The sequence below is a fragment of the Ctenopharyngodon idella genome, chromosome 15 (assembly GCF_019924925.1).
Source record: "Ctenopharyngodon idella isolate HZGC_01 chromosome 15, HZGC01, whole genome shotgun sequence".
NCBI classification, from domain to species: domain Eukaryota; kingdom Metazoa; phylum Chordata; class Actinopteri; order Cypriniformes; family Xenocyprididae; genus Ctenopharyngodon; species Ctenopharyngodon idella.
The window spans coordinates 12,165,630-12,179,227 of record NC_067234.1 but is presented as its reverse complement, the minus strand read 5'-3'; the positions used below and the strand labels follow the sequence as shown (position 1 = coordinate 12,179,227).

At 34.7% G+C, this 13,598-nt stretch overlaps 1 protein-coding gene across 2 annotated transcripts in view; it reads left to right on the top strand.

Annotated features, from left to right (window-relative positions):
- Positions 1–13,598, top strand: part of dscamb (Down syndrome cell adhesion molecule b) — a 203,557-nt gene that overhangs the window by 32,853 nt on the left and 157,106 nt on the right. For both annotated transcript variants that reach the window (XM_051864046.1, XM_051864047.1), the window contains exons 2-3: positions 1,335–1,652; positions 4,659–4,805. In XM_051864046.1, coding sequence (XP_051720006.1) covers positions 1,335–1,652; positions 4,659–4,805 — 465 coding nt within the window. The remainder of the gene's footprint in view (positions 1–1,334; positions 1,653–4,658; positions 4,806–13,598) is intronic.

Below are 13,598 nucleotides of genomic sequence, written 5' to 3'. Positions count from 1 at the left end.
TTAGCAGGAAGCCATCCATCTTGAACTTTTCTTTGGCTGTGATTAGTGACATGATGTCAGATTTTTTCTTCTGTGTCTCAGTGTTGACCTTTAATACTCTCCGTATATTTATATATGTACTGTATGCATTTGAACTCATGTCATATATTTACTATGATATTACATCAATATTTACTGCCAATTCAATAGGTATTGTGATTATTTTTTTATTTTTTTTTTGGGAATATTTGATAATACTTTACAACAAGGTTTCATTAGTTAACCACAGTTAATTACTTTAGTTAATTAAAATAAGCTTATGAAATAAGAATGAACAATACTTCTACAGCATTTATTAATCTTAGTTCATGTTAATTTCAACATTTACTAATACATTATTAAAATCAAATGTTGTATTTGATAACATTAGTTAATGCACTGTGAACTAACATGAACAACAAGCGTATTTTTTATTAAATAACATTAACAAAGATTAATACTGTAACCAATGTATTGTTCATTGTTAGGTAATATATTAAAGTTAACAAATGAAACCTTATTGTAAAGTGTTACCATATTTTTATACATTTTATACATTTTTGGCTACAGTACATTTGCTGGTTTCTGTTTAACTTCTGTTTTTGGTTAAAAATAATTATTAGTAAAAATACTGTTTGTAATAATAGTAATAATAATAATAATATATTGAATCAATGATATGTATATAAGTATTTTCAACTTACTCGATTAATTGTATCAACCATTTTATCATAATTTTATTAGTATTTAAAAATCTAAAATTGTATAACTTATAATCTTATATACTGTACACTGTAAACCCGGATAAGTTGAATTTACTTAAAAATTTTGAGGAAACTGGTTGCCTTAAAAATGTAAGTATTGTGAACTTAAAAATTTCAGTTCATATAACTTAAAATGTTTTTACTATCAATTAATTTACAGTCATTACACTTAATAGTATATTTAAGTCCAATTTATTAATTTCCAAGTTAAATTTATATTAATTGTTTTATTTTTTTTAATTTGTTAAACTAGAAAATGATTTTTTCATGTCCTGAAAACATTTTCCCCATAAAACATGTAAAAAAAAAAATAGTTTGCTAAGTGCTAACATTGGAAGTTTAAACTTGAAAAGAGCCACTCAGCCATTTTTTCTGCCATTTTTTTTTTTTTTTTTACTTGACTTACTTATAGTTGTCTTTACATATTAAACTGTGACAGAATATATTTATAACATTAAAAACAAATGACTGCCATTACAGTCAACATTAATGCGCCTTCATCCGTATTACTGTTCTCACTCACTAACTCCTGTCCTGTCTTTTCCTTGACAGTTTTCGGTGAAGATCTACGTTCCAGCTTATATTTTGTCAATGCATCTCTGCAAGAGGTAGTGTTCTCCAGCACCACAGGGGCACTGGTGCCGTGTCCTGCCGCGGCCGTGCCCCCCGCCACGCTGCGCTGGTACCTCGCCACCGGGGAGGAGATCTACGATGTCCCAGGCATCCGCCATGTGCACCCCAACGGCACGCTGCAGATCTACGGCTTCCTGCCGTCCAGCTTTAGTAACCTAATCAATGACAATACGTACTACTGCACAGCGGAAAACCCATCAGGAAAGATCAGGAGCCAAGATCTACACATTAAGGCCGGTCAGTCAGAGTAAAAATCATAATTCAAGAACATGAAACCCAGTGAGAAACACACAAAAATAGCTTTTTTATTATTATAATAGCTTTATTATTATCATTAATTTAACTCTTGCTACTTATGTACAAACAAAAAAATTGCTAACACTTTACAATAAGGTTTCATTAGTTAACTATATTAGTCAAAAGTTGTATTTGTGAAAATCTACATTCACAAACAATGAACAATGTTGTAATTTTAACTTTTTAATTTTAATTTTTTATTTAACTAAATATATTGTTAGTTCATGTTAATAACTGATGTTAACAAATGAGACTTTATTGTAAAGTGTTACCAAAAAAAAAAAAAAAAATCAAACAAATATAATAAGCAAATATTGAACACCCTTTGAGTTTTTGATATCTTCTACAGTTCAAGCATAGTTTAAAAGTGCTCATAGAGCTATGCTTCTGTGACAGCTCTGAGATAGACAGATGAAAAACACTGAAATATTAATGAATTTTGCTTAGGTCAGTCATGCGTGGAGAAGACAATGCAGGAATTTGGGTCATTTAGTTTTTTTTGTACATTTCAGACAACTGAACGAACCACACTCTTAGAATAAAGGTTCAGTTGAGTTCTAAATAGAACCCTGGGCTTCCTGACTCAATTTAAAATGCCAAAAAGGTTCTAAGATAAGGAGAAATGTCTTTATTGCACAATACTTTCATGTTTAATGGGTTATTTCAATGTTTTCTTGTTTACAAGCTGTTTAATTCATAACATTTAATTGGAATTAAAAATGAATTAAAACAAAATGAATTAATTAAAACTAAATCTATAAAATGATCCCATGACGGGAAGCCCTAAAAGGTTCTATATATGAGGCACATGACCTATAAGTTTAGAACCTTTCCTTCTAAGAGTGCAGCAATAGGCCCTGGTTTTTTTCTTAAATATAAATAGCACAAATATTTACAATAAATTGTAAATTGTAAAACACTTTATTTTGATGTTTTTTTTTTTTTTTTTGATGTTTTTTCAGAACCAATTTACCAGTATTTTTTGAAAAGGTCCTATTCACACATGATCTCTTACCTGCAGGGCCGTAACCACCGTAGCCATTGAGGGGGACAAGTCCTCCCCAATAATTGAAAATGGCCAAAGTGTCCCCTCCAATATTTGCTATTTCTTAATGCTGCTCTCCATTATGTACCACTCCATTTGTTGATAGACAATAGAGTACCTCAGGGATGACGTGTTTTTGTAGGCCAACCTGGAAGTTAGCGGCGCACGGGTTCCCTCGATCGAAAGCCAATGCATTTTTCCCATAGACTTTTGGAAAATCGCAAAAAATAATCTCTGTGTTTAACAAAGGGTTATGACACTTACACGTTTTGTCTATCAAGATAATATTTACAAGTTAACACAACATTTATACATTTTGAAACCATAAATAAATTCGTCAGATATAAAAAGCTAACAGTAGGCTATAAACGGACTACAGCACACCATGGTCGTGGATCAATGTCACCGCCACCAAGCTTCCTCAAACTTTATTTAGAAAACAACTTTATTTAAAAACATGCTTGCTGATTATGATCTGCGCTGTGTATGAATACTTGTCCACTTTTTTATGAGAAATGCTGTCCAAATGTCCTGTTTGTCATGATGACGTCTAAAGTCCCTGCCAAAGGAAGTAGTCCCTTTTAGCAATTTGTTAGCAACCGCCATTTTTAAGACACAATAAAGGTTTAAAAAAATCACAAGCGGGTTATAACTGGTGTGTTTTATGTCATAGATCAAAACGTGAAAATATTTAGAGGCTTTGTTAACCACAGACCTTATTTCAGGCGATTTAGCAAAAACCCGTTCAAAAAACCCATTGACTTCGGGGCGATGGAACCGGAAGTCCTAACTCGCTTCCGGGTTTTGCCTACAAAAAACATCCCTGAGGTACTCTATCTAAAAAGTTACATTTTTAGGCCGGTCCTAACAGCGCTCGTCAATGTTAAAATGATGGCCAATCAGATAAAAGAAGGCGGGGCTTAATGTTCACTGAAGACGAGTGTGAACACCAGTGCAACACTTTTCATTTTAACAGTGAAAGTGTGCGTGCGTGGTAAGATATAAGTAGCTGAACATTGAATATTTGACAACTGTTTTATGATGAATATGTTTAACGACCCACAATAACATACAGTAATGCAAACTACTCAACTTTTTAAAATCAATTTCTCCATTTTGAATTGAAAATATGCGATCATTTAAATTATGTTATTCATAACTGAATGTGACGAGACGTTTTGTACATTTTTGACATATTAGACATACAAAAAAGAGTAAACGTGCATATTTTTAAATAAAATATTATTTGCGAAAAGTTTAAACAGACTACTTCAAAGCTATAGGCTAATTAGACCTAGAACTTCTTTTAGCATTCTTATTTCTTTTTAATCCCCTTAAATCCCTTTTAATCCTTTAATTTTTTTATTTCATTAAAATAAAAATCCCCCCCCCTCAAAAAAAAAAAGGTCCCCCCTAATGTTCAAGTCATGGTTACGGCCTTGCTTACCAGTAATTTACCAGTAAAGACTGTATGTGTGAAAGAGGCTGTAGTCAACAGACTATTGCCTATTTTGCACATTTACTAATGTATTAACTAATATATTCGTATATTGCTATTTATTTATTTAACAGAATATAATTAGGGTATATAGAGTATGTTGATCCTGGAACGACATTTCAGTCAACCAATCAGATTTGAGGGACAAGTTTACAGTTAATGTCAAGTTTAGGCTCACAACCAGTTTTAGTTGCCTATGATTTTAGGGATAACTTATGGATAGGGTTAGGTTTAGGGGTTAGGATTAAATCTTTGGACAGGAATGTTGTTCCAGGATCAACAAAATATGTCTAACTCGGCAAAATCAGGATGTGCATATTCTTGGAGTTCATACTTTCAGTTAGTATTTTGAATTTGTAAGAACGACACTGAGTGAAAAACGCTTGTTTTCTCCACACCGCAGTATTCCGGGAGCCGTACACAGTGCGTGTGGCCGATCAGAGAGTCATGCGAGGGAATACGGCCGTCTTCAAGTGCATTATCCCGGCCTCAGTAGAGGAGTACGTCAGTGTTGTATCATGGGAGAAAGACACAGTCTCACTTGTCTCAGGTAGGGCACTGCTTTTGATAAACGTTTGCAAGTCAACACGAAAGGCAATGAAAACATGATTTGATCACCTCATCAATATCACTGACTTTCTTTTACATATATATTTTTTTTTAAACAAAACTGCTGTTCACTCTCTAGCATAAATGTTGTGTCTCAATCTCCCAACGTTGAAACAAAAAGGCTTGTTTAATGTGTTAATATTGATCTGCCTCAGCTTTTTATTTTTGAAATAGTTGAATGCTTCACTTTATAGCTTGTTTGTTTCAACCCTTTGATTGAATGGGACCCTCTTGTTGGATTTGCCACAAATGGGAGCATTTTGGAAAGTTCAAGTGTGGTTTGTGGCTTTAGACATGTAAAGTTGAACAAGTACATTCACTTGAAGTAATTTGGAGCCCTAAGATTCAAAGATACACCTCTCAAAGAATCTGGCCATGAACATCTTGTACCAGAGCCTTTATTGAGCTTTGAAAAATCCATTCTCTCACCAATCAATGTACATCACCACTTATGACTAGCTGACGACATTTCCATGGTAACAGTCTGGTAGTAATTGGCCGGTGTGGTTGGTGAAATATGGAATACTATGCATGATATTCCTAATACCTTTGTGAATGGTTCTGCAGTTACATGGTCAGTCTCATTTATAAAGATGGATAACTGTTTTATCTGACGTGGTCGCAGCACATGCCAATATCAAACCGTGTGCGAAATGTCAGAAGCATTAGACCAATCCAACGCTCATCCCTCGCTAAATATTTAATGAAGGAGGACCTCAGACATGTTGCTGAAAGCTCTCTGGCATGTGAGGTTGAAGAATTGTTTACTCTTGCAGAGAAATGGGCTTTGTGACAATGAGGTTTTTATGCTGGCATGTGTCTGTGCTTCATTCCTTTTTTTAATCAAGCTGGTTTCTTGAATAGTTGTGAATGTGATCAGCCTAAAGTAAATAGAGTAACAGTGCTTGTAGGTTAGTTGAGGCAAATTTGGAACATGTATTTGAACATGTATTTCACAGAAGGAGAACAACAACAAACAAATGTACCACCCGTAATCAATCCAGCTGTAATGTCTGGGAGACTGTTGTGCTGTTGTACATTTGAAGGGTTAGTTCACCCAAAAATGAAAATTCTGTCATTGATTACTCACCCTCTAAACACGCAAGACCTTCGTTCATCTTCAGAACACAAATTAAGATATTTTTGATGAAATCCGAGAGGTTTTTTTTTTTTTTATCCCCCATATAAAGCAACGTAATTACCACTGTCAAGGTCCAGAAAGGTACTAAAGACATCGTTAAAACAGTCAACGTGACTGCAGCGGTTTAACCTTGATGTTATGAAGCGACGAGAATACTTTTTGTGCTCAAAAACAAAACAAAAATAATGACTTTATTCAACAATGTCTTCTCTTCTGTGTCAGTCTCGTACGCTGTTTACATTCAGCGCTTCCAGGTTCTACGTCAGAATGCAGACTCATTATTGGCCGATGCTGTTCACGTGAGCAGCACGACACGTGTGTGATGCTGACGCAGGAGCCGGACAATATTAAGTGGTTTAGTTCGAGTAAAACATCTAGTCTATAATTTGTCTGGCTCAACATCATGATGTCTGTCAGCCATCGGCGATGGACTATGTCATTGTCTATCGGCCCAACCCTAAAATGCAATAAACATTAATTTAACAACATTAGACATAACGTAAAGCCCTAATGTACATAACTGATTCGAAAAACTAAGAAGAAAAAGAGTTATTTCAACAAAAAATACATCAAATGTGAAATATCACGCAGGGAATTCAGGGAATTTCATTTTACAGGTTTTCACTGTAAATTAAACAATGACTTGTTCATTTTCACTTCCAAAAACTGTACATTTAACAGTATTTTACTGTAAAATGACATTAAATATAATCTATTACAGTTATTCACTGTATATTGTTCTGTTAACAAAGTAAGAGCTTTTACTGTAGCATTTTTACAGTCTTTTACTGTTAAAATCACAATCATTTTGTTCTGTTAAGCCCTTGGTATACTTCGTTTTTTTTACGCGTATGCTAGTGTACACGCACGGTCAAACGCACAACCTTAAGAAGTATACTTCATTTGACTCGTACACAGGCATTCGACGCATGCGCAGTTTTGAACAATTTCTCGCCATGAGTTACAGCCCATGTAAACATCTTTGTATTCTTTCATGCTAGAGTTGTACAAATGAGGGTACTTTCTAACCTCTTCACACAATCTCTCGTCTATGTAGGCCTCCATCGTCACTGTAGCTTGCATGTGTTCCGCTCTGTTCTGATTATGCAGTTTTTCTTTGACTACCTTGTGAATCGACGCCCCCAGGGCATGGTTGACACCTTGTGTATAAACTAATTACTGCAAAAACAATTAAATGCGCATATGTGACCGGTTAGAAAAATCTGGCGGTGCATGTACAGTACCTCTTCTGGTGAGAAATTCGTGTCGCACTGTACGTTGACCTTCGCGTACGCATAAAAAGTGAAGTATACTTTGGGCTTTATTTAACCTTAAAAATCCCCACTTATTATCTTAAATGGTAAGAAAAACATGTTGAATGAGTGCAGATTTCTGTAGTTATACATTCATTTCCTTTTTTCTATTTTACAGAAAAAATTGGTAAAATATTAATCAACATTTTATTTAAAATTACACATAATTCTGTAAAAATACAGAAAATTTCCTTAAAAAAAACAAAAACAAAAAAGCAAGCAATTCTATGCAAATATCTGCAAAAGAACAGGCATTTCATTGTATAATGACAAAACGGGAAAATTCTGTAAAAAAAAATACAGACCATTACCTGTAAAATTACAATTATTTTTAATAGTGTATGTATTCGGACATACTACTCTGTTGGTGTACTGTTTTTCGCGTACTGTATAGTAGGGAAGTATCTGATTTCAGATGCAGCGCATGTCTTGTATTTTACCTTAAACCACACTGACACTGCAATTTTTTTTATTGTTTCAAAATGTGATATTTTTATGAGTTATTTGAGTCAACACTTGCATCAAAATGTACAATAATTTATAAAAAGAATCAAAATGAATCATAGTTTTGCAAATGTTGCATTCTGAAATTAGTAATCATTTTTAGTAATCATCCTTTTTAGTAATCATTTTAAAAGGATCAGGATTGACGCATACAATACTGTGCGTCTGAGCTGAGCGCTTGTGCTGTTAGCATGAAGCGTTCCATCTCTTTTCCCTTGTCTGCTTAGCATAAATCAGTGTTCGGAGTGGACGCGCGAGCTATTCCGGCCCTATAATTCCGGCTAACGCTGGAGATTGTCCTGCAAATCACAGAGAAGATGAAATGCATGATTACAGAGTGGGACTTGTCTTAATTAATGAACTGTGATTGAAAATATAATTACAATATGAATTACCTCTCAAAATAAAGACTGCTCCCTAGTCATTTGAAGCGAGGGCCTGTTTTAAATGTGAATGAACGCGGCCTAATGATTCTCTAACTTACCATTAACCTGTCATGCATTTTAAAACGGACCTTTCTGTGTGCGCTTTCAAATTCATGGCCGTGGATCCGTCCCCTCTCGGCTTTTGATAAACAATTGACAGCTCTAATAAAGAGATGAAAGGCTGTGCAGGTGAAAGGGCTCGTGTGTGTGCGTTTGTGAGTGTATCTTCCTCTTTTTGAGTGTCCAGAGCACAGAACAGGTCCTAATGCACCTTGCAGGCTGTTTTTGTATGTATTTCAGGGGTTCGACTACTGAATATTGATGGTGGCCGTTTTTCTTTTGTCATCTTGTCTGTATGCAGGCCTTTTATCCATTGGCTCACCCATTTGATCTGGTTTTAGTGACTGAAGGGATGCAATCAGCTTCTTGGATGAAACATATAGTTAAAGTCAACATGACATTGAAATTAAGCATATTTATTTTCATAATACACATTCTCTGTCTTACCATGCATGATTTGGCATAAACCATCTATGTACGTTACTATGTAAAAAAAAAACTTTGTAATCTTTCATCAAAATGTAAAAACGTGCTTTCCTTTTCTGACGACATCCTCATGCCCTCAAATGTTTTAGCCCCTCCCCTCTAACCATGTCATACAGTATGTATGGAAGCTTGTTTAAAATAAAATTAAAATAAAATAAATAATATAAAAAAATAAATAAAATTAAATAAAAAAATAAAAAAGGTAATTGCGACTTTTTATCTCACAATTCTGACTTTTCTCAGTATTGTGTGATTTAAAGTCAGAATTGTGTTATAAGGTCAGAATAAAGTCTCAATTCTGATTTTTTTTCTCGCAATTGCGAGTTTTTATCATGCAATTCTGATTTTATAACATGCAATTGCAAGGTATAAAGTCAGAATTGTGTGATATAAACTCGCAATTGCGAGAAAACAACGTCAGTCTTTTTTCCCCTCACAATTGGACATTATAACACGCAACTGCGAGTTCCTCACAATTCTGACTTTATAACTCGCAATTCTGACTTTATAACTCACAATTCTGACTTTATTTCTCACAATTCTGACTTTATATCTCACAATTCTGACTTTATATCACGCAATTCTGACTTTATATCTCACAATTTTGACTTTATAACTCACAATTCTGACTTTATAATTCGCAATTCTGACTTTATAACTCGCAATTCTGACTTTATATCACGCAATTCTGACTTTATAATTCACAATTCTGACTTTATAACTCACAATTCTGACTTTATATCACGCAATTCTGACTTTATAACTCGCAATTCTGACTTTATAACTCACAATTCTGACTTTATATCACGCAATTCTGACTTTATAACTCACAATTCTGACTTTATGTCACGCAATTCTGAGAAAAAAAGTCAGAATTGTGAGATAAAAAGTCTCATCTTACCTTTTTTTATTTTTTATTTCATGACGGAAACAAGCTTCCATACTTATGTGTCTGGGTGAAAGGGCTGGGTAGGAAAATATCGATTTCTCGATTTTAATTGATTCTCATTTTTACGAACCGATCTCGATCCTTAAATCCCAAGAAATGATTAGTCTATCCTGTTTTCAGTTGATGAATGAACAGAACATGTAGTGCGCCACCCATCCAATAAATCACAATAAGCTTTGTTACGTTTGATGTGAAACAAAGTCTCAGATTTCAAATTCTGTCCATTTTATTACAAAATTCAAAAAATAAATATCATTTTGCTGTTGTTTTAATGTGGCGTGACAGATCGCTGTATCGCCTCAGTTCAAGAGAAGCGGCATCACAAAACGAACGCGAACTGATCATCTCCTCCGCTTTAATACCAGTTACAGCGTGAAATAAACATGAATGAACATCTGAAGTTATGTTAAAATATACAGTACAATTTACCGAAATCCGTATCATGTCTCATGTAATCGCTCAATCAGTGTTTCAACTGCGGAAAGAAACAGCTCATCATTCAGTGACCATAAACTCTTTAGCCAGCTAGAAAAATGAACTCTAGAGAGGAGCATTTTGCTAAAAAAAAAAGTGAATTGGAGTATAAATATAATTATGTGATTGTAAAGTTAGTATTATAACTTTACTATTATAAAAACTTCCTTGAGTGTAATGTAAGTACAAATCAGTTAAGTTTAACCTTCAATATTATATAGTATTGTAGTACAAACTGACTCCATGTATAGTTCACAGCATTAGTTGAGAGATTTTTTTTCCTTGAGAAAATTTGCCATGTACTATACCTGATATATATCCAAAATAATATTAAATCGAATCGAATTGAATCTGAATTACAAGCATTGTGAATTGAAATCGAATCGAATCGTGAAATTTGTGTCAATACCCAGCCCTAGTCATATACATGAAAGAGGTGTGTTTTTGACTCTGACCCCTGTTACTCAGATCGCTCAGAAACCGGCAGCTCCTCTAATAACTATCCTATACGCAGCTTGTTGCATTCATGCTAAACTTTGGTCCCTCTGTCATTTTTTTTTTTTTTTTTTTTTTTTTACAGCACATTGCCTTTGGCTTTTCTCATTACGGTTTACTTCATGGCTGCAGAAGTGTCCCTCTCTCATGGCTGACATTCACTGACATTTGTCAAACCATTAAGCTCAATTCACTTTCCCTTCCAGCGCAGTTAGAGGGGAAATCACAGCCACATGCTCTTTACTTATTTAATGGTTTGTTTCTAATGGGACTTTGCTGTAAATACTGAGAGTTTGCATTTGCAAATGCGTTGATGAGTTAATCTTTTAAGGTGCCAGTGTGGATTGGCGCTTAAGATGCTAACTGAAAAATGAATGAATCATTTCAGCCATGGTACTTTTAATGTGTCGGTGTTTTAGCCAGTGGGAACAGGTTCAAAATTCATCAGTCATTGAAAACACAGTGTAAACTCTGCAGTCTGAATGGGAGTTTCAATGAATTGCTTAAATCTGTGGGAAATGACTTTTAAAATTTTTATTTAAAAATAGTTTGGCTCTTTTCTTAAAGGATTAGTTCACTTCAGAGTTAAAATTTCCTGATAATTTACTCACCTCCTTGTCATCCAAGATGTTTTCAAAGAAATGAACGTTTTTGAGGAAAACATTCCAGGATTTTTCTCCATATAGTGGACTTCACTGGGGTTCAACGGGTTGAAGGTCCAAATGTCAGTTTCAGTGCAGCTTCAAAGGACTCTACACGATCCCAGATGAGGAATAAGGGTCTTATCTAGAGAAACCATCAGCCATTTTCTAAAAAAAAATATATATATATACTTTATACTATATACTATATATATAGTATATACTTTTTAACTACAAATGCTGATCTTGCACTGCTCTGCGCCACACATTACGTAATCATGTTGGAAATATCACGCGTGACGTAGGCGGAAGTACCGCGGTAGGGCGAAAAAATCTCATTTTGTCCAACTTCAAAATCGTCCGACATCGTTGTTGTACCTTTTTTTGTAAAGGCCGTTTGACTTAGTCTTTGGACGTTCACTTTGTAAACACTGAATCAGTACTTCTGCCTACGTCACGCATGACCTTTCCAACATGATTACGTAATGTGTGGAGCATCACAGAGCAGTGCAAGATGAGCATTTGTGGTTAAAAATATATTATTATATATATATTTTTTTTAAATTACAGATTGTTTTTTTTATATAAGACCCTTATTCCTCGTCTGAGATCGTGTAGAGCCCTTTGAAGCTGCACTGAAACTGACATTTGGACCTTCAACCCGTTGAACCCCACTGAAGTCCACTATATGGAGTAAAATCCTGGAATGTTTTCCTCAAAAACCTTCATTTCTTTTCCACTGAAGAAAGAAAGACATGCATATCTTGGATGACATGGGGGTGAGTAAATTATCAGGAAATTTTAATTATGAAGTGGAAATCCTTGATAAATTTCCAGAAAACAAGACTTATAATATATTCAGTCATTCTTTCTTCTTAAGTAAATGTATTGCAATTTAGGAATGTTTTGACATTTGTACTGAAAATCAAGTCAAAAATACTAAGTAAGAACATCTTTTTTTGCAGTGAACTAACTGAAACAAAAATCACAGTAAAAATAAATTTCAGATCACTTCCTACATTCATAAATCAAAATGTGACCTATAGAGGTGTAAAGCTGGTATAAACACTAAGCGTGTGAGTGGAGAGAGGAATATCAATGGCGTGGACTCCTCTGGGCGACTGCCGCTGCTTATAGAATATATAAAGAGCGGAGGGGCGGTCAGACATGTTGAAAACCCAGCGCCATGTTTGAGTGAGTGCGGCTGGGGCCAGAGACGGTGTCTGTGGCTGCCGCTGCTGCTGGGAGCCTGCAGATAGTGCATTCTCATTAGAACAAACCCACACTCCTTTCATCTTCCTCTAGCCTGCAGATTAAGTTGGAGATGGTGAAGCATCAGGCTTACAGGCTGAAGCTAGAGGAGAAAGATAAATGTAAGCCTTTCTCTCTCTCTCTCTCTCTCTCTCTCTCTGTTTCTGTGCTCTACCTTCTCTTTGTGTGTACAGCAAATGTTCTATGCAGTGTGGACGTCTCTCCTGAAACCTTGCTCACTGCTGTACGAGTAATGTGAAGATTTCTCATGGCTTTAACCCTCTTCACACCTTTCTTTACCTATATTTTTCATAATAGCGGCTCCGGAGAAATATATATATATATATATATATATCTTCAGGAGAAAAGAATTCGCTGTGCATTGTCAAATAACACTTATTTTGTTCCTTTCATGCCTACACATTATTTATTTTTTATTTTTATTATTTCCCCCATTTTAAAATAACAGTAAAGGCATTAAAACTAAACTGATGCTACACTAATTGGCTGCTTTACCTAATTTCCAAGAGAACGCGTGAACTCATGTAGGTTAAATGCACCGTAAGTCATTTCGGATCAAAGCATCTGCAAAATGCATAAATGTAAATATTGAACCCATCAGCAAAATTGCAGCCTGTTCATGAGCAGACACAGCAGCAAACAATAAGCCATTTAATTAAAATTTATGTTACCATATGTGACTCTGGACCACATAACCAGTCATAAGGGTCGAATTTTTTTAAATTAAGATTTATACATCATACAAATAAATAATATATTTAAAAATAATCTTTCCATTGATGTATAGTTAGTTAGGATAGCACAATATCTGGCTGAGATTCAACTATTTGAAAATCTGGAATCTGAGGGTGCGAAAAAATCAAAATATTGAGAAAATTGCCTTTAAATTTGTCCAAATGAAGTCCTTAGCAATGCATATCCACTCACAAAAATACATTTTTGATATATTTACAGTAGGAACTTTACAAAATATC